This window comes from Lagenorhynchus albirostris, chromosome 2, assembly GCF_949774975.1.
Source record: "Lagenorhynchus albirostris chromosome 2, mLagAlb1.1, whole genome shotgun sequence".
NCBI classification, from domain to species: Eukaryota; Metazoa; Chordata; class Mammalia; order Artiodactyla; family Delphinidae; genus Lagenorhynchus; species Lagenorhynchus albirostris.
In genome coordinates this window covers 174,499,296-174,523,614 of record NC_083096.1, presented here as the reverse complement: position 1 = coordinate 174,523,614, position 24,319 = coordinate 174,499,296, and the positions used below count along the sequence as shown (strand labels likewise).

General features: G+C 56.3%; 1 protein-coding gene across 2 annotated transcripts; it reads left to right on the top strand.

Annotated features, from left to right (window-relative positions):
- The first annotated feature begins 7,304 nt into the window (after window positions 1-7,304).
- EFHD2 (EF-hand domain family member D2) lies at window positions 7,305-23,996 on the top strand. Of its 2 annotated transcripts, XM_060141376.1 has the most exons (5): window positions 7,305-7,676; window positions 19,821-19,968; window positions 21,162-21,296; window positions 22,140-22,191; window positions 22,333-23,996. In XM_060141376.1, exons 1-5 carry the CDS (start codon window positions 7,369-7,371, stop codon window positions 22,584-22,586), a joined length of 897 nt encoding a protein of 298 aa, XP_059997359.1. In that variant the 5' UTR covers window positions 7,305-7,368; the 3' UTR covers window positions 22,587-23,996. The 2 variants fall into 2 exon arrangements, with proteins under 2 accessions (XP_059997359.1, XP_059997360.1); XM_060141377.1 differs by lacking the exon at window positions 22,140-22,191.
- Window positions 23,997-24,319: the final 323 nt, after the last annotated feature.

The window sequence follows — 24,319 nt, the reverse complement described above, 5'->3', positions numbered from 1 at the left end:
GACAGGCAGGAGCCGTCTTTTCTTCCCCATAGACGTCCCCTTTTTGCTTCAGCCGGTTTGAGTTTCTGTTATTTGCAACCAAAATGGCATTTACTAAGATGCTCTGCACAGCCCCAACTGGTAGCTCTGAGAAGCTACCAGAGACCTTTCTTTCCCCTGACGTTGTGCCAAGGGACAGCAAGGTACCTGCAGTCCCCCCACCAGAACTCCCAGTCTTCTGATCCCCCAAGAAGCTAAGCCAGACAACTTCCTTCCACCCTTGCCGATGGGGGCCCATTTGGATGCGTGACTTTGCAGATAAGGTGCCCTTCTCCGGCAACTTGGCAGAGCCGTCAGTGCCTGCTGTTGTGGAAACTGGAGTCATGAAAGCGTCTGCGGAAAAAAACAGCTTCCCCCGGATCCGCGTTCCAAAGTGTGTTCCTGGTAAGTGGAGTGGTTTCCAATTTTTTAGGTTCTTAGGAAGGAAAGCAATACACTAACGATGAGAGGAAACCCAAAACCTGCTAATGCTAATGTGCTCCTCTTTTTGTTTTTCATAAGTTTATTTATTTATTTTTGGCTGCGTTGGGTCTTCGTTGCTGCGCCTGGGCTTGCTCTAGTTGTGGCAAGCGGGGGCTACTCTTTGTTGCGGTGCGCGGGCTTCTCTTGTTGCGGAGCACGGGCTCTAGGCATGGAGGCTTCAGTAGTTGTGGCACGCGGGCTCAGTAGTTGTGGCTCACGGGCTCTAGAGCGCAGGCTCAGCGGCCATGGCTCACGGGCTTAGTTGCTCCGCAGCATGTGGGATCTTCCTGGACCAGGGCTCGAACCCGTGTCCCCTGCATCGGCAGGCGGACTCTTAGCCACCAGGGAAGCCCATGTGCTCCTCTTTTTCGTACTGAGTTTCCTAATGCAGGAGTTAGGGAGCCAGGTGAGGGTAAACTCTTTCGGCTCATCAGCTTGGCCTCATTTCCATCAAGATGCGCCGCTTGCATCCGTCTGCTCCGTGTCCCGAGTTATTCTGGGCCCATTCATGATCTTATGTGCCTGCTTTTGTTTTTAAACATTTTTCTTTGTCCATCTGTTCCCCAGGAATCCATTGCAATGCATCCGTCCTGCAGTGGGAAACATTAGCAGGCGCCTTGTTTTGAGTTTCCTCTCATCACATTGCTTTCATTCCTAAGACCCTAAGATATCGGAGGCAGAAATCTTACCTCTGGCTCGACGTGGTCTTATCGTCACAGATTAGAGGTGCCCTTTGACTGATAAACCTCTTTTATGGTTAAACAACCAGCCTTCATTCATTCCAACAAACACCAGGTACCTACTATGCGCCAGGTACTAATGATACTGTGCTCGACCTTGGGGCCTTAACCTTTGCTCCCCTTTCTTTTCACGGTCTAATCTGCTGCCCTCCTGCGAAGGAGTTGGAATAGTTAATTTAGCGGGTGCGTTGCCTGGGAGAGCTCACCTGTGACATTCCCATCCTCTTTCGGCTTTCTATGAGATTACTACTGGGCCTTCTCTAGAGAAAGCTGCATGCAGCAGTGACCCTCTTCTGGGAGTTTCTTTGTGCCTTTCAACAGTTGAAGTTTAATAGCTAATAATAGCCAACTTTTTATAGCATCCTTGCCAGCCATCAGACCCTGCACTAAGCACGGTCCAGATGTTATCCCTCTCAGTCCTCACTGTCTGTATCACTCCAGTTTCACGTGTGAAAATGATGAGAAGTAAGTTACTTGCCCGAGAACAGAAGCATCAGAGCCCAGACTTCGTACTCAACTGCTCCAATACATCGTTTTCCTCGGTGAAGTCCAGGAACCAGCTTGTTATCTACTGGTTGATGAGGATCAGGTCAGCAAACGTTGTCTATAAAGGGCCACTTCCCTTTGTGAACCATGGGGTCACTGTCATCATTACTCAACTCTGCCATTGCAGCATTATGCCTAAACAAATGAGCTTGGCTGTGTCCCAATAAAACTTTATTTGTAAAGACAGGCAGAGGGCCAGATACGCCAACCCGTGTTAAACTCTCACCCAGACTAGATTGTTAATATCTGCGTGGCTATTGTCTGCCGCATGACTGCCAGGAAGCCAGCTGGTCATCATCTCCATCACTGAGAGTATTGTGAGCTTTTCCTACGTGCCATGTGCCACACGCTAAACGAAACACTTTACATAAATTTTCTCATTTAATCCTCTCAAGTACTCCAGGAGGAGAGAGCCATTCGAAAGGCCTCTCGAAAGGTAAAACAGGCTGCCCAAGGTCACCCCAAAGGGATTTTCAAACCCACTCCTAACCATGACACCACACTGCCTTTCACCATCACAGTGCTGCATCTGGACAACAGGAAACTTTGCTGGTGAGTCTGGACACCTGCCTTCCACTGGACCAAGCCTGAAAGAACCAAGACTTCACGACACACCCCTTCCTCTCGGCATCCTGGTTTACTAGCCCTTCTTAGAGTCCCCTGCTTTCTTTAGTTACTACATAAGTTCAGGTGTTCCCAGCCTAGGCACCATGATCTCTCTTTCAACCGACTTTGCCTGTCTCCGCCTTGTGTTAATTTTACAACCTTCCATTCAGTTTCCCAAATCCTCATGTGCCCCTGCAGTGGCCACAAGCAGTGTTTACCCGTAACTTCCTTTTATTCCTTCCACCCTGTCTGCTGAGCAGAGAGCTCTAAATGACCTCTGGGCCACATCGATACCCAAGGACCAGCAGGTCACCCGGCCCCAATCCCTATCTGATGCGGCTGACGCTGTCCTCAGAGGAGCAGGGGACAGACACTTGAGAGGCTTGTTGTTCAAGAGATCCTGTTAACTTTTGTGTTGAGTCATGTGGGTGCACAGAGGTGTCACTTTAGCAGCTTCTCTTTCTTGGCAGTGAGCTTGAGACCTGAAATCGGGCCACCAGATGCTCTGGAGGGGACACTGAGAAAACACGCAGTCCATCCTGAGCCCTCAGGCAGAGCAGGCCATCGTGCATCTAGTCAACCTCGATTTCTCCACGAAGGACCTTGGGCCAGGCTCCGTGCAGGGCACTGAGGAGACAAAACTGAGCCAGCCAGACAGGTCCCTTCCCCCAGGAAGTTGTGCTGGGGTGGGGTGGGGTAGGAGGTGTCAGGTATTTTATTAAGAGCTTCATTGTGGGTTGTAATAAGTGCTGAGTCCCAGCCAGAGGCGGGCTTAGCTGGAACAGTCGTGGCCTCTGTCAGTCCCCCAGCGCGGGGTCCAACAGATCTCACTCTTCAAACTGACTAGTCCTGCCCTCCCCACCCCCACCCCCACTCTTGCCCAGGACCAGAAGAATTCCAGGACCAGAGCCTGGTGCCAAACACACTTAATAAATAGGTCCTGATTGCCTGGACGTAGACGCACACTGCTTTCACAGAAGAGTATAAAAATCGAAATCAGCTGCCCGTATTATTGCCAGCTTTGGAAAGGGTCCAGGAAGGCACTGCAGATGCAACATTGCTGAGTTTTAAGCCACATGGTACACACACACACACACACACACACACACACACACACACAGAGTCTTTGAGTGTTTAAAACAGGGCTAAGACTCAGGCCAATCAGTGTTAACGTTGGACACAGAACCACCTGGGATTTAACAGAAGCAGAAATCACGCTCAGATTTTTTTCCTCCAGCCTGTCCAGTCGGGCATATGCAAATAATTTGAAAGACAATTTTGGTTTTCAAGCAGATTCAACGCATCCAAGATAACCCCCAAAAGAGAGCTCACTAGAGAGATAGGTTGGCTTCTAATGACCTGCAACCACCTGCAGGTCTTGGTCCCATCGTGCCCTTTTGCGCCTGCCCTGCTCAGCAGTCCCATGAGCGCCTGCCTGACACGGCTCCCCACCCCGATCCCCTATGCACAGCTTCCAGACTTTGCAGGACGTGAGAAAGCCTCTGAGATCAACCAGGCTGTGACCCCATTCCCTGCTCTCACTCCTCCAATTGCTCCAAATGAGTATCTGGGTTGTCCCTGAACTTTGACCTCTGTGCACCTTTCTCTATCCATCACAGGTTTGCTGGTGAACACAGAGGGTTTGTGATGATTAATTAGTAAATTGGTATTTATAAAGTGCCAAGTGAATGATGTAGTTTATGAGCTGACTTTATCTCTGCTGGCCTCCCTAATCCCTTCTTGTTTTCCCAGAATCTCAAGCTGGAGGGACCACCCAGTTCCGTCCAGCTCTGGAATGCCCCTCAGAGTTCTCTCCATCTGCCCCCATCACCCAAGAGCTCTTCCCAACCCTTCCTGTGTCTCCCCCTCTTTTTCAAAGTGCTGTTGTTTTTCTTAATATTACCTTACCCCTCCTCAAAAGACAGTTACACAAGTAGATGTGGGAGGAAGCAAAGAAATATGTCAACGGTGACTAAGTCTGCCTAGCTCCCTTGTCGCTGGAGTATCGTCAGAATTGGCCCTCTCTCACCCCTGCCTCTGTAAAAATCCTTTGCCAAGTGTGTGATTTTTCCTGAAGATCATTCTTTCCGCATGACCAAATGCCGTAATGCATAACCAGTCCAGATCGTTTCTTTCTGCCTAAATCCATGCTTGGGACACAGCGCTCAGGGTCACTCAGAAGTGATTTCCCCTAATGAACAGGCAACTGATGGTTCCTGGAAGTTTCACCAGCCAATCAGGGATCATCAGTTATCCCGGGCTGTTCTTCCCCCACTACTTCTCTGGTTTCTGAATAAGTGCTTTTCCTGAAGTCCAATGACCTTAGAAGGAAAGAGTTCAAATAAAATGCAGCCCCTAGCACGCATCTCTGTCTTTGGAGCGGATCAACAAGGCCTCTGAAATGAGGCAGAGCTCTGGGCAGCGTGAGCTCCCACTCCATGGTCACAGCGTCTCAGACCCCTCAACCCCTGAGCACCTGTGAGAAAATCAGCCCAAGAGGTGTTAAAAGGGCTCACCCATCTGGCAGCATTTCCTGAGCTAGGCCTCAACATAACTGCAGCAAGGTCTGGAAGTTCTGCTCCCCTTTTACAAGATGCAATAGGTAATGAACTGGAATTCCCCCAACTGTGCATCACTGGAGCCTGCCCTCCCTCCAGAGGGTTGTGTCCACATGAGCCAAATGGGTAATTAACCAGAGCATTTAATACATGCAGCCTGTGTGGTTAATTCAAACCAAAACCCCAGGTTTTTCACATACATGTAAATTGTTTTTCAAGAAGGCAAACTCTCACCTAATCTCTTCACTGTCAAAAAGTTTGCTCCCAGATGCAAAACATTTCATAATAAAGGTAGCCCTGGGTATTCCCTGGCAGTCCAGTGTTAGGGATCCGTGTTTCCACTGCAGGGGGCACGGGTTCAATCCCTGGTGGAGGAACTAAGATCCTGCATGCCTCACAGCGTTTCCAAAAAAAAAAAAAAAAAAGGTAGCCCTATTTCATGCAGACCCGCTATAAACCATAGGTTGGGGCAAGTTGAGGTTCATCAGATTTTTTTAAGTAATTAGCTGCTTTAAAAAGAAAGCTCAGCATTTGCAGGCATAATTTTTAAAGTTTTGATCTACACCCTGTCCCTAGTCTTTTGCATTCAGTAAAAAAACAACTATTTTGCTTCTGTTGGGTCCTTGAAGGACACATATGGAAGATATAGAAACTTACCTTTTAAAAGTAGCTGTACCAAGTTGCCCAAGACCAACAGAAACTTAATTCCAAGCTTTAAAAAAACAAAATCGTGTCATTTAAGCTGAACGTCTTTATTGGATACAGAAACAATCTCAAAAATAAGTTAATGTAAATTTCATATTTTCTTGAACCCTGAAGGTTTTTTGTCAATTTTATTATTTTTAAAATGCCTTTTAAATTAATTCAGCAATATTCTTAAACCGTGGAAAATCAAAAAATATCAGTTGAGGGTTTGTTCTGTGCAAATCAGTCTGTAACAGCTTGCTGGTTATACATTCTCAAGGGCTCTCTGCCTCCAGAGCACTGGTTTTTTAAGCCCTAAGCCCATCTCTTCTCTGCACATTGATGGGTAGGAGCTGCTTCTGCAAAGGGGTCTTGAGCATCACCCTAACATTCTAGAGCAGCGGTCCCCAACCTTTTTGGCACCAGGGTCCGTTTTCATGGAAGACAATTTTTCCAAGGACGGGGGCGGGGTGGGGGGGAAGGTTTCGGGATGATTCAAGCGCATTACATTTATCGTGCACTTTATTTCTATCGTTATTACATCAGCTCCACCTCAGATCATCAGGCATTAGATCCCCGGGGGCTGGGGACCCCTGTTTTAGAGAATAAGCACAAAGCACAGTAGTGATTCTCAAACTCCCCTGGGTGTCTGCTAAAAATGCAGATTTCTGGGCCCCATTCCAGAGATCAGTTTTGTCGGTCTGGATTGGTGCCTGGGAACCTGAATTATTAACCAGCCCCACTCCTCCCCCGCAGTGGTTCCGCTGCTGGAGGTCCACAGCTTTGCAGTTTTAAGGTGACAGACCAGACCACAGAGAGAAATTCTCTCTGGTCCCTTCCTGACACCCCATCCCTTGAGCCTTTGAAGAGGACATCTCTTCTCTGGGGTCCCCACTGAAATGGCAATATCAAGATCTCCCTGTCAGTTCCCCTAAAATTAAGTCTCAGACGACCACGTGGCCCAGCAGCTATTCTGCCAAGTCATTCATGTGATGTGCTGGCCCACAGGGAGAGAGCAAGGCTCTTCTCCCTCTCGCTCTCCCGCTATCTGCGAAGACCTCTCAGGGCTGAGGCCCAGGGCCATATCCCTCGCAGCTGCTGATCCATCCCTCTCCAAAAGATGCAGCAGCTCCACCTGCGGTTACGTCTAAACGGGGGTTCCTGCTCACCGGGTACACCTTCTTCATTACCTCTGCAACCCTCATCGAAAGCGACAGTGTGTAACATTGAGTCGTCTCCATAGCAACCGACAGGGTGTCACACCGCCATGGGATTACGACTCCACGGCGTGGGGATTCCAGAGAAGGGGTTGGGGGCGGCGCCCCCCTGCGCCCCAGACCCACACCCAAACTGCAGGGAAGGACCCCCTCGTCCTTCCCGCCTCGGTCCCCGGCCCCCAGCCCGACCTCTCCCGTTCAGCCGGCACAGTGAGGAGGAGAGGGGGGATGGGTTCTACGGGAGCCCCCCCAACCTTACGGGGGAGGATGGTGGCGGGCCCAGCGCCCCCGGTACACTCTAGTCGCGGAGCTCAAGCCGGAGCCCGAGACCGCGCGGGGCGGGCTGCGCAAGGCCGGGAGCCGGGGCGGGAGCGGGCGGGCCCAGCGAGGGGCGTAAGTCCCACCTTCGGGGGCGGTGCCTGGCTCTGGGGAGTGTCAGGAAGAGGAAGAGCGCGGCCAGAGGCGGCGCGGGCGCGCGACTAGCAGGGTCCGGGGGCGAGCGCCGCGCGGGCCACCATGGCCACGGACGAGCTGGCCAACAAGCTGAGCCGGCGACTGCAGATGGAGGGCGAGGGCGGCGTCGAGGCCCCGGAGCAGCCCGGGCTGAACGGGGCGGCGGCGGCGGCGGCGGGGGCACCCGACGAGGCGGCCGAGGCGCTGGGCAGCGCGGACGAAGAGCTGAGCGCCAAGCTGCTGCGGCGCGCCGACCTCAACCAGGGCATCGGCGAGCCCCAGTCGCCCAGCCGCCGCATCTTCAACCCCTACACCGAGTTCAAGGAGTTCTCCAGGAAGCAGATCAAGGACATGGAGAAGATGTTCAAGCAGTGAGTGCCCGCCCGATACGGTTCCCCACCCACCCCGAGAGCCGGCCTCGGCTCCCGAGCCCCCGAACCCTGGACCCCGCGCCGTCCCGGGACCCATGCGGCCAGCCGAGCTCCCCTATCCCTGACACACCAGGGGCGGGGACCCCTGGCCCCTTCCAGATAATCACGAGGCTTCGGGACCTCCTCCCTACCACGCATATGGGTCTGGGGACCCGCGGCCCCTGGCACGCGACCCCTCCTCACCGTGACGCTGCCCCCGACACACCGCACGCGCGCACGCGGAGTGGGGGACCCCGCGGCTCCTTCTAGATAAGCACAGGGGTCTGGAGGGTCCGGTTCTCTGGCCTTGTTAGTGATGCTTCTCCACACGCGCGCACACCGAGATTGAGGACCCCGTGGCCCCCTCTCCCCCTCCTCAGCTACTTGAATTCCCAACCGCCCCCCCCACCAAACGCGGGTCTAAAACACACACCCCACCCTCCAGGGCCTCAACAAAGGTGACCATTCCTTTTACTGGGGTCCTTTCATTTACTCTGCTTATCTCAGATCCCTCTCAACGTGGGTTCTGGGCCGAGACCCCTCCCCCGCGTCCCCTCCACTTATTCAGCATCTGCCAGCAAACTGTCAAAGACCCTTCGGCCCCTCCCACCTCTGCCCTCATCCACTCCGTTAGCCAGGACCCCAGCCCTTGACCCTCAGGTGATCTCCCCAGGGAGGGACCGCTTCCTCCCTGCCCCTGACTCGGCAGGTATGTACACACACACACACCCGCAGCCACGTCCCTGCAGGGCCGAGTCCCCGCCTCCCTCCGCAGACCGTCCCTCCCTCCTCTTACCCTCGTCACCCCGCGACACCCAGCAGCTTTGCAGTCACTTCCCCCTGTTTTCTGTCAGAAAGGCCCCATCTCTCCTTGCCTCCCTTCCTCCACCGCGTGCCCCCTTCCCTCCCCACACAGGGTCCCTGACACCCCACACCTTCCCATCTGACTTGGCTGGTAGCTCTCACCTCTACCTTTACTCCATCCTTAAATTCCATACCCCATGCCCTCAGCAGGTTGGGCAGGTCCTTCCAGGCCTCTGGGCTTCCCCCTCCCCCAACAAAAAAAACTTTAAATCTCTGTGAAATGACTAGAGAGAAAGGCTTCCAGGTCCCCTTCCGGTCCATCACTGCATTCACCCAGTTGGGATTGAGATGGTCAGCCACGCTGCCCCACCCCGAGCAGTGAGGGGGGCCTGGGGCGGGGGTGAAGGTACTCAGCCCCCCTCCCTTTGGTATTCTTCCCTGCCCACCTCCTGTTGACCATCCCCCCTGCCCCTGGCTGGAGGGGAAAACAGCCCAGGGGTGTGATCTGGAGTAGATCTGGAAGTGGATCCAAAAGGTAGAACCGTCCTGAGGCCAAGTCTCAGGTGAGGGAGTCAGGAGGTCTGGCAGCCCAAGGTCGAGAGGAAGGGGCGCTGACCCCACCTTGGCTGGGGCAGTGTGCTCGGACCGTAAGCAGGAAGCCCGGGGTGGCGGGGGGAGGGTTTTGCAACCCCCCAGCTTGAGAAAGGCTCTTTCCCACTCCTCACTGCTTGCTGTGGCCCTGCTTCTGCATTTGGCCCCAATGCAGAAGAGGTTTTTGGTTCTCAGACCTGGATGGCTGGGAGCCCCATGTTTTTCCGAGGGTCAGCCTGGGGTGGAACTGAGTCCTTAACCCCACTCCAGGCCTCTGCATGGAGACCCCTGGGCCTTGAGGAGCCTACTTCTTTGGCTCCAGGGTCTTGTCTGGGAGTTCTTCTCAAGTTTCTTCCTGATAAAAGACTGGCCCTATCAGGAGAGCAGGAGTTCCAGGATCGCAGCCTCAATAGAAGGCAGTCAGAACTTCCTTATAGACTCTGCCCCGCCCCCTGCCCCCCCCCCCCCCCCCCCCCCCCCCCGCCGCCCATGAAGTACGAGGGAGATTATTCAAATGCGGCCACCATCAGTGCCGCAGGACTAAGGAGCTTCTCCGTTCCTCCCAGCAGCCCCATGACATAGAACTGTCGTCACCACCATGCCGCAGTTGGACAGTCTGGGCACAGAGCGGTTAGGTAACTTGCCAAGAATACACAGCTCAAAAAATGATGGAGTCATAATCTAAACCCAGGTCTGTGACTCCAAAACCCATGTTCTTCCCTCCTGGGTTTCCCGTCACAGACGTCTGCCTCCACGCGGGGAAACACACCCCGCCAACACCCGCTTCCGTGTGCATGGCTGAGTTTCTCCCACGTGGACCCACCACCAGAGTCATTCTCTTAGGCTTCATCCCCTCTACGCCCGCCAAAAACAAGAAGGAGCTGTTTGGAGAACCCAGACATGCTGAATGAGCAGGGACCTGGGAGGCTGCAGCTTGGTTGGAAGGGACGCGTGACTAGGGGAATGGTCGTGAAGCTGCATTTGCAGCGCGAGCTCACTTTTTACAGAGGCTGTTGGCTGTTAGTTTGACGAGGGGTACTTTGTTGAAAATTGAGGGGAGCTGAACCCCTGGAAGCCCCCTCTTGGCACCACTACTGCCTGATGAGGTACTGGCAGGGGTGAGGGGGGCAGGAAGGGGTCAGGGAGATTCTAGGGAAGGAAGTACCACCCGCCGGGGGCCCTGGCGTGGATGGAAGGCTGCACATTTTGTATTCAAGGAAACAAGGCTTCACTGTGCCAGCCGAGCCCAGCCCAGCCGAGTCCTGCCTGTGAACAGCCAACAGACGGGCTCTCATGGAAGACAAAACTCGCGTTCTGCTTCTGCTGTCCAAGAGGTGCTGCAGCCTCCTGGGTCCAAGCAGGGCCCAAGGATCACAGCCAGGGCTCTGCTGGGACACTTCCACCCTGATCTGCAGCTCCCATGGCAGAGGGGAGGGGAGCCTGGCCCCCCTGGGAATCCATCCCCCAGAGAGAGTGCAGGAGATGGGAGAGGGCAGAGGGAGCTGGGAGCTGGACTTGTCTTGGAGGCCAGGAGCTAGGAAGTGGGGCTTTGTCCTGGCTCTGCCACTCAGTTACCTAGTCTGCCTGCCCCCTCTGGGCCTCAGTCTTCCCATCTGTGAAAGGAGCATGATGTATCTGATGATTCCCAAAGGTGATTCACCAATGACTTCCTTAGTTCTGAGTCGTCCGGAACCCTCCCGGATGGCAGAACTGCCTTCCAGGGTCTTCCAGTTCATCCATTCAGTGATCATCAGCAGATACTTCCTAAGGATGGAGATGGAGGGAGAAGAGAGGGGGCAGAGGGAAGGTAGACGGGCTTTCCGTCATCGCTGACCTCACGCTGCTGGTAGTTTCCATCTGGGAGAGACCTCCGGCGTTGTCACCAATGCTTCTCCCCCATTTTACAGAAGAGGAAACTGAGGCCCAGGAAGGTGTAGTGACATTCCTGGGGAGGTTTTCAGTGGCTGAACCAGAGCATCCTTATCTATACAGTGGGAAAAGCGGTCCCTGCTTCTCGAGGTGGGGCGGGGGGAGGTGATGCACGCAGAGCTCTGGCAAGGTGCCAGGCACCTGGAGGCACCTGGACTCTCAGTCCTTCCTCCTCTTGCAGCCTCAGGCTGCACCCCTCACCTCTAATCCGACCCTCTGCCCTCCTCTGCCTGCCCATCCATCCAGGGCTGCTCTGGAACCCTCCAGGCAAGGGGCAGCCACCTCTGGCCTGGCAACAGCCTGCGTGGGGCTCTGCAGGGTGATGTAAGCCGAGACCTGCCAGGGAGGAAGGCAGCCATGTAATTCTGAACCTGCCGTGGAATCCGAGGAAGATGTCCTAGTTCCCTGCCCTGCCCAGCCTCGTCCCCAGCCACTTCATCTCATGACCCCTTGCGTCAGAGAAGAGGGGGGCTTCCCTCTCTCCTTCCCACCTTGCCCTCCCCTCCTCTCCACCTGCTACGCCTCCCTGGTGTCGCCCTAGGCTCCTGCAGCTCACAGCAGCACCACCGCCTCGTCCTTCCTGGAGGGCTGTCTGGTGCAGTGGTTAAGGGCAGGGCCTTTAGAGTCAGCCGCCCTGGGTTGGAATCCCAGCCTTGGGCCCTGGGGCAAGGCACGTAAACCCTTCTGAGCCCCGGTTCCTCACCCTGGAACAGGGAGAATAACAGAACCCACCTCACAAGTTTGTGACGAAGTGCCTGGCACAAAATAAATACTTTCGAGGTTCCTGTCGCCACCATCCCCAGCCCTGGTGGTGGCGCCTAGCACGGAGATTCCTCCACAGAAGCCACTGGCTGACTCTACCTACCCCCATGGAGCTGCCCGGCCCGCCAGACTGGCAACAACCCTCTTGCTTTGGGCCGGAGTGACGGGGACCCAGCATGAGAACCTTCTTTCCCTCCTGCTGAACCGACACTTTCATTGACGGCTACATATGGCTTTGATAAATAACAAAAATGGGAAACCGAATTCATTATCACTTAACTACGTGGAAGGCAGGTGGCAGAAAAAAGGGCAGCGCAGACAGCAGCCCTGGGATGACACAAAACTAGGACTCCAGCGCCCGTCTGCCACCGCCCGGACAGGGTGCTCTGCTTCTCAGCGCCTGTTTCCCCTGGGGCTAAAGAACCTGCCTGGTAAAGTCCTGAGGATTAAGTTTTAAAAAGTCCTAGGGAATTCCCTGGAGGTCCAGTGGTTAGGACACCGCCCTTTCACTGCCAAGGGCCCACGTTCAATCCCCGGTCGGGGAACCGACACGCCTGACCGTGCGGCCAAAAAAAAAAAAAAGTCCTGAGCCTTTGTAGAGAGCCCACCATTGTGTCTGGTCTGTGGGCTATTAAAAACATAGATGATGATTTTGAAAAGCTTAAAGTCCATTCCTTTGATCATATTTTATTAAGTTTCTGTGTGCAAGGTCCAGAGAATTAAGGGAAAAATAGAGTTCCTGCCCTCAAGAAGCTTAAAGTCTCACGGAGAGCAGTGGCATAGAGGGGTGGGTCTTTGGGGGGATAGAGAGGATGGGCCCACCGGGCTGGAAACGGCAGGTTCCATTTCTTTATTTCTATGACGAGGACTGAAGTTCTCCTGAGGGATGCCGTGCCGCCGGCCCTCCACAGCCAGCCCCCAGCCGCCACACCCTCTCCTTGTTAAATGGGACCGCCAGGCCCAATGGAGCCTGGTGTGTTATTTCAGGAACTGAACTTCATCCTCACACCAGCCCAGGGAGGTGGGTGCTGTCATTATCCCCATTTGCCAGATGAGGAAAGCAAGGCTCAAGGTTATAATAAGTGGCAGGGCCAGGATTAGAACCAGGTCTGCCTACTGGGAGCTCCCGAGGCCAAGTGAGGGCTGCGTTTATGGGAAAGGAGGAGTCCCAGAGCCTAGGCGGGGGGTGAGGGGGTGAGGGGGGAGGTCCTCTGGGGGTTCAGAGGTTGGGTCCTTCCCCCTGCAGCAGCCAGGAGCTTGCCTTTCTGGGGAGAAGCCCCACACCCCTGGGGAGGGAGGATTTCCTGGCCTCAGGCCTGTCCTCTGCTCTCCTACTTCCCTTCTGATTCTGAGTCACCTCTCCTTTCCGTCCCCCCAGGGACTTACGGTTCCCTTTTGGTTTGCACCTTCCTGCCTTCTCTCCTCTGTGCCTCTGGGTTCTGGGCCTGGTTTCGGCTGTAGGAGACCCAGCCCTGCTGCCTAGGGCCCTTTCTGCAGGGCCAGCCCAGCCAGGAGCAGAGTCGCCCTGTGGCCTCAGCAGGGACAGTCCCCACATCCTCCACAAGCCGAGTTCCCTCTGACTGCCCAGCAGCCTGCTCCTCGGCAGACTTCTGCTTTTCAAGGTCTCTAGAGAAGCGAGGGTTCCGGGCCAGAAAGGTGCAGCCTGACGGAGCCGGGCCCAGGGACGCCTGAGCTGTGTGCAGACAGAGGGCCTCTGTGGCGTCTCCATTGCAGGCACTTTGCCTCTTGTTTAATCCTGTCTCGGCATCCTGGAAGATGATCATCACCCCTTTCATAGATAAGAAGACCGGGTCTCAGAGAGGGTTCCATGACTTGAGGAGTGGAGACAGGATTTGAACGAGGGTCCTTCTGACTCCCACGTCCCTTTCTCCCATGGGACCCGAAGAGAGCAGCGTCAGTGTCCGCCAGGAGCTTGTTAGAAAGCTCAGAGGCTCAGGCTCCACCCCAGGCCTACTGGGTCAGAATCTGCTTCCCCCCCCCCCTCGCCCCGGTACGCGGGCCTCTCACTGTTGTGGCCTCTCCCGTTGCGGAGCACAGGCTCCGGACGCGCAGGCTCAGCGGCCATGGCTCACGGGCCCAGCCACTCCGCGGCATGTGGGATCCTCCCGGACCGGGGCAAGAACCCGTGTCCCCTGCATCAGCAGGTGGGCTCTCAACCACTGCGCCACCAGGGAAGCCCAGAATCTGCATTTTAACAAGGCTCACCGGGTGTGCGCATTACGGTTTAAGAAGCACTGGGCCACCATAGCTGTCTCCCTGCCACGTTACTTAGTCTGGGCAGTGAGGGGAAAACAAGAGGAAAGATTAAGTTAAATAGTAAACACTGGGTTATATTAGACATTCAGTAAATGTTCTTTGCAATCACTTTTATAATAATTATTATTATTAGGGGCAGGCAGGGAAGGAGGCGGCACAGGGGAGAGCCCGGGGTGGGGGGGAGACCCACTGCTGAAACTACATGTGGAGGGAGCTGCCCTCCCAGGGTGGGCTCAGCATTAGGTGCTCGAACTTGAGGTTAGGACGCCCCCAAGTCCTGACAGCGCCCAGCAATTGCCATCAGCCTTGGGGGCCCCCACTTGATCCTTGGACTTATCGGAAAGCCGTGGAGGAGGCGTGAGCACCCCCCAGCCACACACTCACCCGTATGCACTCACACACCCTCTCCTTGGCTGACACAGGGCAACAGATCAAGTGTCAGAGTCCGCAGATAGGACTGGAGGAAGTGGTGAGAGGCTGGGCTTTCCCCCCATGAGTCAGGCAGTCTGGGGGTGGGCGAGTGCAGGAACGGATGGGCACTGCCGGCCGTCATCACCGAGCCTGTGGGCGTCCACCTGCACCGGGAGGCGGGCCAAGCCAACCTGCCTGTAACAGCTAGCAAGGCCAAAATGTCCCTGTTGTCCAGAACTTTCCTGCCCCAAGCAACCTGCCTTCCCATTTTGCAGGTCAAAGAGTAGAGGCCTAGGAGCCTCTGGGGCCTCCCCAGATAGGATGGAGGAAGACCGGGTCTGTGAATGCTGAGAACAAAGCCAGGTGGGCCTGGGGGCTCAGTGGTCCATAAACACCACTCTCTCCAGCTGTCTGTCCTCCTTGGGACCCCCATGGGCAGAGGGGCCATGAGCAAAGGCCTGGGATGGGAACTAGAAGGGAGAGAATTGGGGTCCCCTATGCTCCCAGGTCAACTGTTCCCACCCTCCCCTTGTGCAGCAGCTGTGATGACTCCTCACTCTGCTCTCAGACTGTACAGCACAGCTGGTGGGTGGGGAGGGTCGTGCGTGAGGAGAAACTTCCTAATAGTTCCAGAGCCAGAATGTGCTGCTTTAGGTAAGCAGTGAGCTTCCCGTCCTTAGAGGCATTCAAGATGCCAAGCAGGAAAACTGCACTGTGTATCTGACCCTCATGAATGGCTAAATGAGGTGGCCTCCAGTATCCTTCCCAGCCTGAGTTTCTTTGGTGCAGGGTCTGTAGGCATCAAGACGCAGCATAGTAGTTAAAAGCACATGTTTTTCATCAGGTCAGGGTTCTGATCCCAGATGTGCCCTCGTCAGCTGTGGTCTTGGCCAAGTCACTTTCTCCCTGAGCCTCAGTCTCCTCGTCTGTAGTATGGGGATATTTATGCCTGCTTCATGGAGTTCCTGTGAGGATCTGATACGAAACACTTGGCACAGTGCCTGGCACATAGTAAGTGCCCAGCCAAGAGCAGCCACTAATGATAATATTGTTATGAAATGAGGGCAAGCCCTGCACGCTGTAGGAGCCGGCCACTGCTCTCACCCCCGTATCTCCGGGTTATCAGAACCGGGGGAGGAGGAGCCATCAGCCGGATGGGACCTGCAGCCCAAAGGGGCAAAGTCTGCCTGGGTGGTGGCCGCTGCTCCACGTGCAAGGGCGGATGGGAGGGGATTTCGTCACCAGCATCTGGGGCGGCAGCTGCTGAGCCCTCCCCGTCGAGAGCTATTCAGGGGGAGGCTCAGAGGGGTGGTGGTTAGGCATGTGGGCACAGCACCAGGTGCAGCCGCCTCCCTCCAGTGCTGGAGAAAAGTGCTCAGCTCCCAGCCCAGGAGCTTTGTTGTCAGTCCTGCCAGATGGAACTGGCCCTCCCAGGCAGGGCCCAAGCCTCTCCTCTCAGCCCAGTCTCCCCCAGCCCTGCAGGCTTGAGAATCTGGGGCCCTCCATGGGACCGCCTTCCCAAGAAGAAAGCAGGCAGGCAGGGAGGAAAGCTTACAACTTTGGGAATCTTGCTTTTCTCCAGCTGTGTGACCTTGGGCTGCTTGCTACCCACTCTGGGCCCCAAGTTCCCTACATGACATGAAGGGGGTAGACCAGGCATCCCGGCGGATCTTGGGTACGGGCTCTTTTCCTGGATCCTCTGAGCCACCTGCAGCCTCAGCTGCGGCTCAGGGAGAGGGCTGAGGGAAGAGAGGCTCTCCCCAGTCAGAGATAGATGGCTGTTTCCAAGCATCTTAGAACACCATTCTCTCCTGGGTTGCCAGTGGTCCTCCTGCTGGTGGCACAGAGGCAGTCTCCCCCTTTGTCACTTCCCTCCCTGTCAGAGGAGGAACAAGAGAGTAATCCAGGACCGAGGCTTCTCTCTCTCTCTGCCCAGCGAGAGAGCAAAAGATTCTGTCCGGCTGTCTCTTCACCTCCCCAAGGGGCGGGGTCCTTGAATCAGGCCTAATGGGGGTGGGGGAGGGAAGTAGTGGGACCTTCAGAGAAGATGCTGGAGGGACCTCTGGGTCATCGTGTCCACCCGCTGCCTCCAGGCCAGTCTACAACAAGCATTTCCTCCCCGCCATGCACCATCAGGACTGGTGCCTGAGGGAGAAATTGTATTTTTTACCATTATTATTCTCACTATCCACACCATTTTTATATTGTATGTGCAAAGCGCTTAACCAGTATCTGGCGCACAAAAGTTCTCAATAGCCCCTATTCTAAAGAAACTGCAGGGTTTAAGCACATACCGTGTACTAGGCATTTTACATCCACAATCTCCTTTATCTCAAATCCCAGAGGTAGATGTTACCAATAATAATAATTTAGCAGTAGTAGTACTGTAGTTAGCGTGTAATGATTAAGTACTTATTGTGGGCCAGCCTCTGTGCTAAGAATCTGGGCGGATCATCTCTTAACTCTTGCCGCAAGCCTGGGATGGGTCTGATCTCCATGATGTCAATGGTTCATAGGGTCATGTGACTTGAGCAGCGTCACCTAGCCAGCAGGTGGCAGAGCTGGGGTTAGTCTCAGCAGAGCTGCTGTGAGCACAAACCTCCAGGGTTTACCCAGGAACCTGGCTGATCCAATGACCCAGAGCCCACCCACGTCACGGCCCAGGGCACATGGTAGATGTCCACTCCCCCGGGGGCCTTGTGGGAACAACCCCCTCCAGTGTGGCCAGCCCCTGCATTGTCCCCCTGGGGGCAGGAGCCCGGAAGCAGTCATTGATTGATGCTTGATTGACACAGGCAGCGGTTCACGCCGCGGTTTGAGCTGCAGCCCAGCCAGGCCTGGGAGCTGCCAGAGACCGAGATCCAGAGCCCAAGTTTCTGTCCAAGTTTGGACACTTTATCTGCACTTCCTCTGAAACTGAGCCACCCCTGGCTGCAGGAGTAACCCTTGAGCAGTAAATAAAGCTGAGGTTCAAGGGAGGCAGGTGGGGCGGTGGAGAGAGTAGAGTGTGGGCATCACGGGGGGGGGGGGGCGTCTGAACCCTTGGCCAGTGCCCAAACCTCTCCAGCCCCTGTCCCCTAATCAGTCACATGGGGACATAACTCTGACCCCCCAGGATTGCTGAGCGCAGAGAAAAATGCCTGGCACATAGTAGGAGCTTCATAAAAGTAACAAAGTCTCGTGATAGTGCTGGTAGCTGCAGTTTCTGGAGCCAGCGCTGTGTGAAGTGCTTGTCACGTGTGAACGTACCCAGTCCTCGCAGTGACCTTCCGGAAGAGTCCCATCATACCGGGGGTTCTCTGCCTTGTCTCCTGGAGCCCAAGCAGTCTGCTCCAGCCCTGACATGTCATCACTGGAGCCCGAGTTCAGAAAGGGGCGGGGGCTTTGTCTTCCACAGGGACGCTGAGGAGGGGCATCCACGTGACTTGCCCCGGGAAAGACTGACTCCCTCGCCTGGCCAGGCTCCAGGGCTGCTCCAGTACCGGTCGCTAAGGCTCATTCAGCAGCCACCCAGCCCCTTACCACTGGCAGACAGGCTCCAAAGATGGAAGGGGGCGGGGCTCCGCGCGCCCGCACAGGGCCCCTCCAGCTCTAAGCGGAGCCTGGACCACGGGATCGTTGGCCTCCCTGACCCTCCCGAGTCCCACAGCCCTCCACCACATCCTCTCGCATCTGCTTCCGCCTCGGCTGTGGCCACTGCTCTCACCCCGGACCCTTTCACCCCGTGGTGGGGAAAAAGGCCTCAGGACCCTGTGTTCCCTGCAGGGTTCCCAGAGACCTATCTTCCGGTGCTGCATCACTTCCAACCACTGACTCACTTGCTCGTGAACTATTTTTACCCCTTGCACAAATGCTCTGCTCAGCGCTCCAGGCAGATGTCTCTGTCCTGCTGGCAACCCCAGGACATGAGTGGTGGGGGGGGGGGCGGTGGGGCCCAGCAAATGTGCAGGTTTATGAGCCCTACTGACGTGGGGTAGAAGCCCAGCCCCTTCCTTCACTGCTGTGTGACCTTGGGCAGGCCACTTAACCTCTCTGAGCTTCCATTATAAAAGAAGGTTATTATGAAGATTAAGTAAAATAAAGTATGGAAATTTCCCAGCACAAAGATAGGTTTCAAAAAGTGGTTGCTGTCAGATGTCCATAGTCATGTGAAGCTTATGTGTAATTAGAGATGGGTGAAGGGAATTGGGAAGCCCTGTAGAGGCCACAGGAATGAGATGTGTGTTTGTGTAGGAACTCCAAGTCTCCAGGAAGTTTCTGGAACTCAGCCCCTGTATGTCATATTGCTGTCACCAGCGCTGCCACCCAGCCATCTTGAGGCCTCGGGGACCGCACAAGCTTCTTTAGGCTCAGAAGGCCCATGTGGCCAGCGCTGAGATGACTCTCCCCAGCCCACCAGGAGACAGGCAGGGCGGCTGCTTGGCTCGCCTGATAAGAGGCCTGGCTGGGCGGTGGGAGCAGCACCCACTTCTGCCATGCTGTGTGCTCCCAGCACAAGCAGCACCTCCCCAGCCAGGGCACGGGCCTGGAGCCCAGCTCTGACCCAAGCTCTTACCACAAGGAAACCAGTCGAGCGAGACGTTTAGACTCTGCCCCTCACCCTGTCCCTCTCTCTGCCAGGCTGTTGGTGGTAGAAAAAAGAGACCTGAAATGTGCAGGACAGAGGCACGGTCATCACGTAATCACTGTTCCAGGTCTTTCCAGCCACCCAGCTGGATCCCTGCCGCTCACTGCAGGCACCCTGCACAACTTGTTCCCAGAACACACCCCAGGCCACCTTCCAGAAAACTAGCAGGGGCCCCTCCCTCCTGTGACCTCTGGCCCTACCCTGAGACATGTGGTACCTTCTGCTTCCTCCTGCGTGGGAACAGGGAGAGGGGGAGAGATGGAGCCAAGATGTCCCTCGAGTGCCTGTGGAGGTACCTGGAGATGCTCAGTGAGTTCTAACTTCAGGGCCTCCTGTCACAATCCTCACCCCCATGGTATTGTAAATTCTCCCTCCCTGCTTGTTCACATCTCATTCAGTAGAGAGGGGCTGTGGTTTCCGCTGCCTTGTGTAGCAGGTAAATTTGGCCAAAAGTTAGCACTGTTCAACATGTAGGAGGCTGCCAGGTCACGTGGTGAGCTCCCCATCATCAGAGGTAACCAAGCAGTAGCTGGGCCTCAAATTGGGAGTCCACCTGGGCCGAGGTCCTCTCCAGCTGTGATAAGATGACGTGTTGGTGGGAGGCACCTTTTGAGCCCCCAGGCTCCTTGTACTCTGGCTTATGACCACCCTGGTCAGGTATGAGGTGGCAGGATGTCCTTAGGCCTCTCTCTTTGCGCTCACAGGTACGATGCCGGCCGGGATGGCTTCATTGACCTGATGGAGCTAAAGCTTATGATGGAGAAACTTGGAGCCCCCCAGACCCACCTGGGCCTGAAAAACATGATCAAGGAGGTGGATGAGGACTTTGACAGCAAGCTCAGCTTCCGAGAGGTGAGCCCCACTCCCCGTGGGGGGCAACACCGGGGAGTGGGGAGAAACTAACCCCTCTTTGTCATTGAGCGACTTTGTCCGTGAACGGCCACTGTCGAGTGGCTCATAGTTGGCTGAGTGAGGTGTCAGTGGATCCTAGAGCAGGTACCTGGGGAGATTCTGAGATGCCTAAGTGAGACAGAGGCACGTGCGTCCCTTCACGCAGTGAGCACTGCTGGAGTGACTTCTGTATACCTGACCCCGTGTGGGCTGTGGCAGTACAGAGAAAGGCCCTGTGCTCCGGGGGTCCTGGCGTGTAGAGGGGGAGATGCTCAGAGAGGAAATAACAGGATGCTGTGCTTCAGGAGAAGAGGGGACAGATGGGGGAGGGACATGCACTGCGGGTCCGAGAGGAGCCGGGCACTGAGCTGGGTGACCTCACACTCCGAATCTCACTCAGGCCTCACTCTGAGACAGGAGCCACGAACGAGCCTGTTTGCTGGAGGAGGAAGCAGAGGCTCAAGGCCAGAGAGCAAGGGCCCTGGTCCCCGGGCAGCATAGGGTTAAAGGCCAGAGGCGGCCTCTGGAGAGTCAAGGCTCAGGCCGGCCTCGGAACTGGCAGGAAGCACAGGCAGGGCGAGAGGAGGGGGAGGGGGGCGCCTGGGGGAGCCGAGTCCAGGGAGGAAGGTGCGAGCAGCACACGATGATGGGTTGGAGTCCGGACCCGGGTTCAAATCCTGCCCCCATCGCTTTCTGGTGCTGAGATTGGGGCAGGTTTTTTCTTGCCCCTGAGCCTTCCTTGCTCTGTAAAATGGGCAGAGCCATGTACCTTTAGGACTCAGTAAATGGAAGTTAGAGCGGATTGGTTTGGGGAACAGGGGAAACAAAGGTAAGAGGTAGGTTGAGGCTTTTAACGGGAGCTGAGCATGGGCAGAGCAGCCTGCAGTAGCCCCAGTCCTGGGGGTGGGGGGGGCAGGAGACAGGTCACCTAGCCTCCCATCGTACAGATGGGCAAACCAAGGCCCAGAGAGGGAGGGACGCGACAGCCTGTGCAGGACACAGAGCATGGAGGATGGAGAGCCCGGACCTCCAGCTCCCAGGCCTGTGAGTACCTCCTTTCCGGGGAGGCCTGCAACTGGCCCCGGGTGTGGGCAGGCTCTGGCCCCTTTCCCTCTCTCCCTGACAGCATCAGTGTTCTGTTCTCCCTGCTGCAGTTCCTCCTGATTTTCCGCAAGGCAGCGGCTGGGGAGCTGCAGGAAGACAGCGGGCTGCACGTGCTGGCCCGCCTCTCCGAGATCGATGTGTCCACCGAGGGCGTCAAGGGGGCCAAGAGCTTCTTCGAGGCTAAGGTAAGGAATATGGGAGGAGGTGTGGAACCCAGGCTGGGGTTGCCCTGACCCCCACGTGAGGACAGGTGTGGCCGGGGTACTCCAGGGCCCTGAGTTAGCTCAAGGGTCAGCACGTCCCCTTCCTGTCCCTGCTGAGACCGCAGACAGGAGGTGGGGAGCTGACACCCCTCCTGGGTCGGTCAGGGCCCACGGCGCTCCTGGCTTCTGTCCCCTCCCGTCCAGCCTGTGATCCTTTCCAGCTTCTCTTTCTCTCCCTGCCCCAGAGGTGGGTGAGGGAGGAGTGTGTACTCTTGAAGAGGTGACAGGGGCCCCTTTGAGCTGCCCCAGCCTTGTACCCGGAGCCACTACCCGCAAAGGACTGGGCCTTAAAGAGTGGGCCCGGGAGACAGGAAGCAGGCCCAGAAACACAGCACTGGCTCCCGGGGCCTCTGGGAGACACTAGCCCCGCCAGCCCCAGCCGGGAGGGAGTATGATGGGCCCCAGAGGCCACCGCGGTGCACAGTACCCTCCCCTTTCAGCACACGCTCAGATGCAGGGGACAAGTATGGTTCCTGGATCCTGCCCTCCCCGGGCCCCGGGGCCCCTGCCTGTTCTTGCTTCTCCCCCTCCCCATGTTAGCTAAGAACATTCCTTCTGAAGGCCTCCTCCCACCTCCCTCTGGGCTTCTAGGGTTGGTGGGATGTTTCCGGGTTCATCAGTGGGACCAGGTGTGCATCTGGGCTTCCCAGGACAGGGAACAGGATAAGAATAGCAGCTTCGGAAGCTCACATTTCTAGGACCCGTGCTCTGCAGCAGCTACTGAATATGTCTTCTCTCTTTCAATCCTCCCAACGTATCCATGAGGTCGGAGTTACTGAGCGCCAGGCTGTAAGTGGAAGCAGTGAGGCTCAGAGAGGTGACTGAAGTACCTGGCCCAGGACCAGGCTAGTGGGAGGCAGAGCTGTGTGTGCATAGGGGAGGGGGACAGCGGAACCAGAAGAGACCCCGGAGAGAGCCCCTCCAGCTCTGAGCCACTTCCCCCCCGACCCCACCCCAGGTCCAGGCCATGAACGTGTCCAGCCGCTTCGAGGAGGAGATCAAGGCAGAGCAGGAGGAGAGGAAGAAGCAGGCGGAGGAGATGAAGCAGCGGAAGGCCGCCTTCAAGGAGCTGCAGTCCACCTTCAAGTAGCGAGGCTGCGCCGCACCGCTTGGCCCCGGCCCCGGCGCCCAGTCCCGCGGGCGAGGGTGGCGAGGGCCGGCAGACCGCAGGCCAAGCCTGATCCTCGGCTCTGTCTGAAGGGACCATGCTAAAAAGCTACACGTGTCTGTGAACAAGCCGGCTGAGGGGTCTCCCAGAGCGGCCCGGCCCCTCCCCGCTCCCTTCCGCTGTCCCTGAGGCCCTGACACCAGCCGCCTCCCGGCCTGGCCCAGCCCTCCCTGGCCAGTCCTGCACCTCTCGCCTCCTGGCCGCCCACTGCCTGCTGCAGCCGCTCCTGCTTCTGGCTCTAGGGCGCTCCCTGCCGGTGGGCTGCCTGCACACACACTCCTCCCTGTGCCTCTCCCTTTCCACCTCCTCCTCTACCCCCGCAGAGACCACCTGCCCTTAACCCACAGGCTGCACTGCCCCTGGGGCCCTCGAGCGCCCCCCCCTGACTGGGGGAGCGACAGGTGGCAAGAATCGTGGCCGGCCCCATAGAGCTGATGGGTGGCACCCGGGCTCCCCATCACCAGCACCTGTTCCTCTGGCCCTGCCTCCTCTCTCTGCTGGAATCAAGGGGGGGGCTTCTATCTTGGCGAAGGGACCCAGGCTCCTGGCACCCCATGCTGGCAAGGAGACCCCAGCTCTCTGGGGCCCAGCCAGGCAGGGTGAGGGGGCAGCTGTGCCAATCTACCTCAAGGGCCCACACTCTGCCGGCCATGCCACGGATTGTGGGCAGGGAAGGCTCTGAGGGCAGAAACACCAGTCCCTGGTCCCCTCCACCCCCACCCCCCCCGCTTTCCCTGGCCCTGAACAGCCTGAGGGTCTCTGGAGAGAAGAGGGTGGGGAGGAGGGATTGGCCTCTTCATAGGGAAGGAAACCAGCACGTCTCCATTCTCCGGGAGGCGTCCAAGAAGTGCTTTAAGTGGTTTGCACGGACCAGGTTGTGGGGAGCAGGGGGCCTGGCTCAGCTCTTTCACGCCATCCTTCCCCAAGTGACGTTCACCGCCTTGTCACCAGCAACGGGACATGTCCTGTCACACCCACCCCCTGAGGGAGCATGGGGACCCCAGCCCTCCCCGTGCCCATCCCCAGATGGGCCGTGGCCAAGCCTGTGCCACCGGCCCGGCCCTACGCGGCTCCCGATGTGCTCGCTCACGTGTGTGCGTGTCTGTGTGTACGTGCGTCTGTGTCCATTGCTGTGTCGCGAAGCTGTGCCCGTCCTCCAGTCCAAACAAACGCGTGGCCGCTGAGGCCACGGTTATGCAACTTTCAGTGTGTGTTGTGACAGCGTCACTGCTTTTTAAACTCGGTAACTCTTTATTTTAGTAAAATGCCCCAAGAGTCTACAAAACTCCTGTTGGACTTGCAGAGTTGGACTTGCAGAGGTTTTATTTTTTTGGCCTTAGAATCTGCAGGAATTAGGAGGTACTGACCCCAGTGCAGCAGCCTTGGCCCTGGATTGCGTTTGCCTTAGCGGATATGTTTATACAGATGAATATAAAAAGGTCTTTTTCTTTTGGCGTATTGCTTTTTTTTCCCTCTCTTCCCTTCTCACCAAAAAAGAAAAAGGAAAAAAAAAAAAAGGCTACTTCTTCATTCGGTGGTACAATTATTTTTTTTAACTAAAATAAGATAAAATTCTATATTCTTATGTGTGTGTGGTTCTTGTTGGGGTGGGAGAGGGGAGGGGCTGGGAAAGGAGCGGACAGGATGAGGTCACCTGGGTGCTGGGGCAGCACTGGCTCAGGTGGCTCCCATGTCATTTCAGAAGCAGGGAGAAGAGGGACTCTTCCTAATGGGAGGTTGAGTTTGATGCTCACCTGCTGTCACCAGGGGCTAGTCT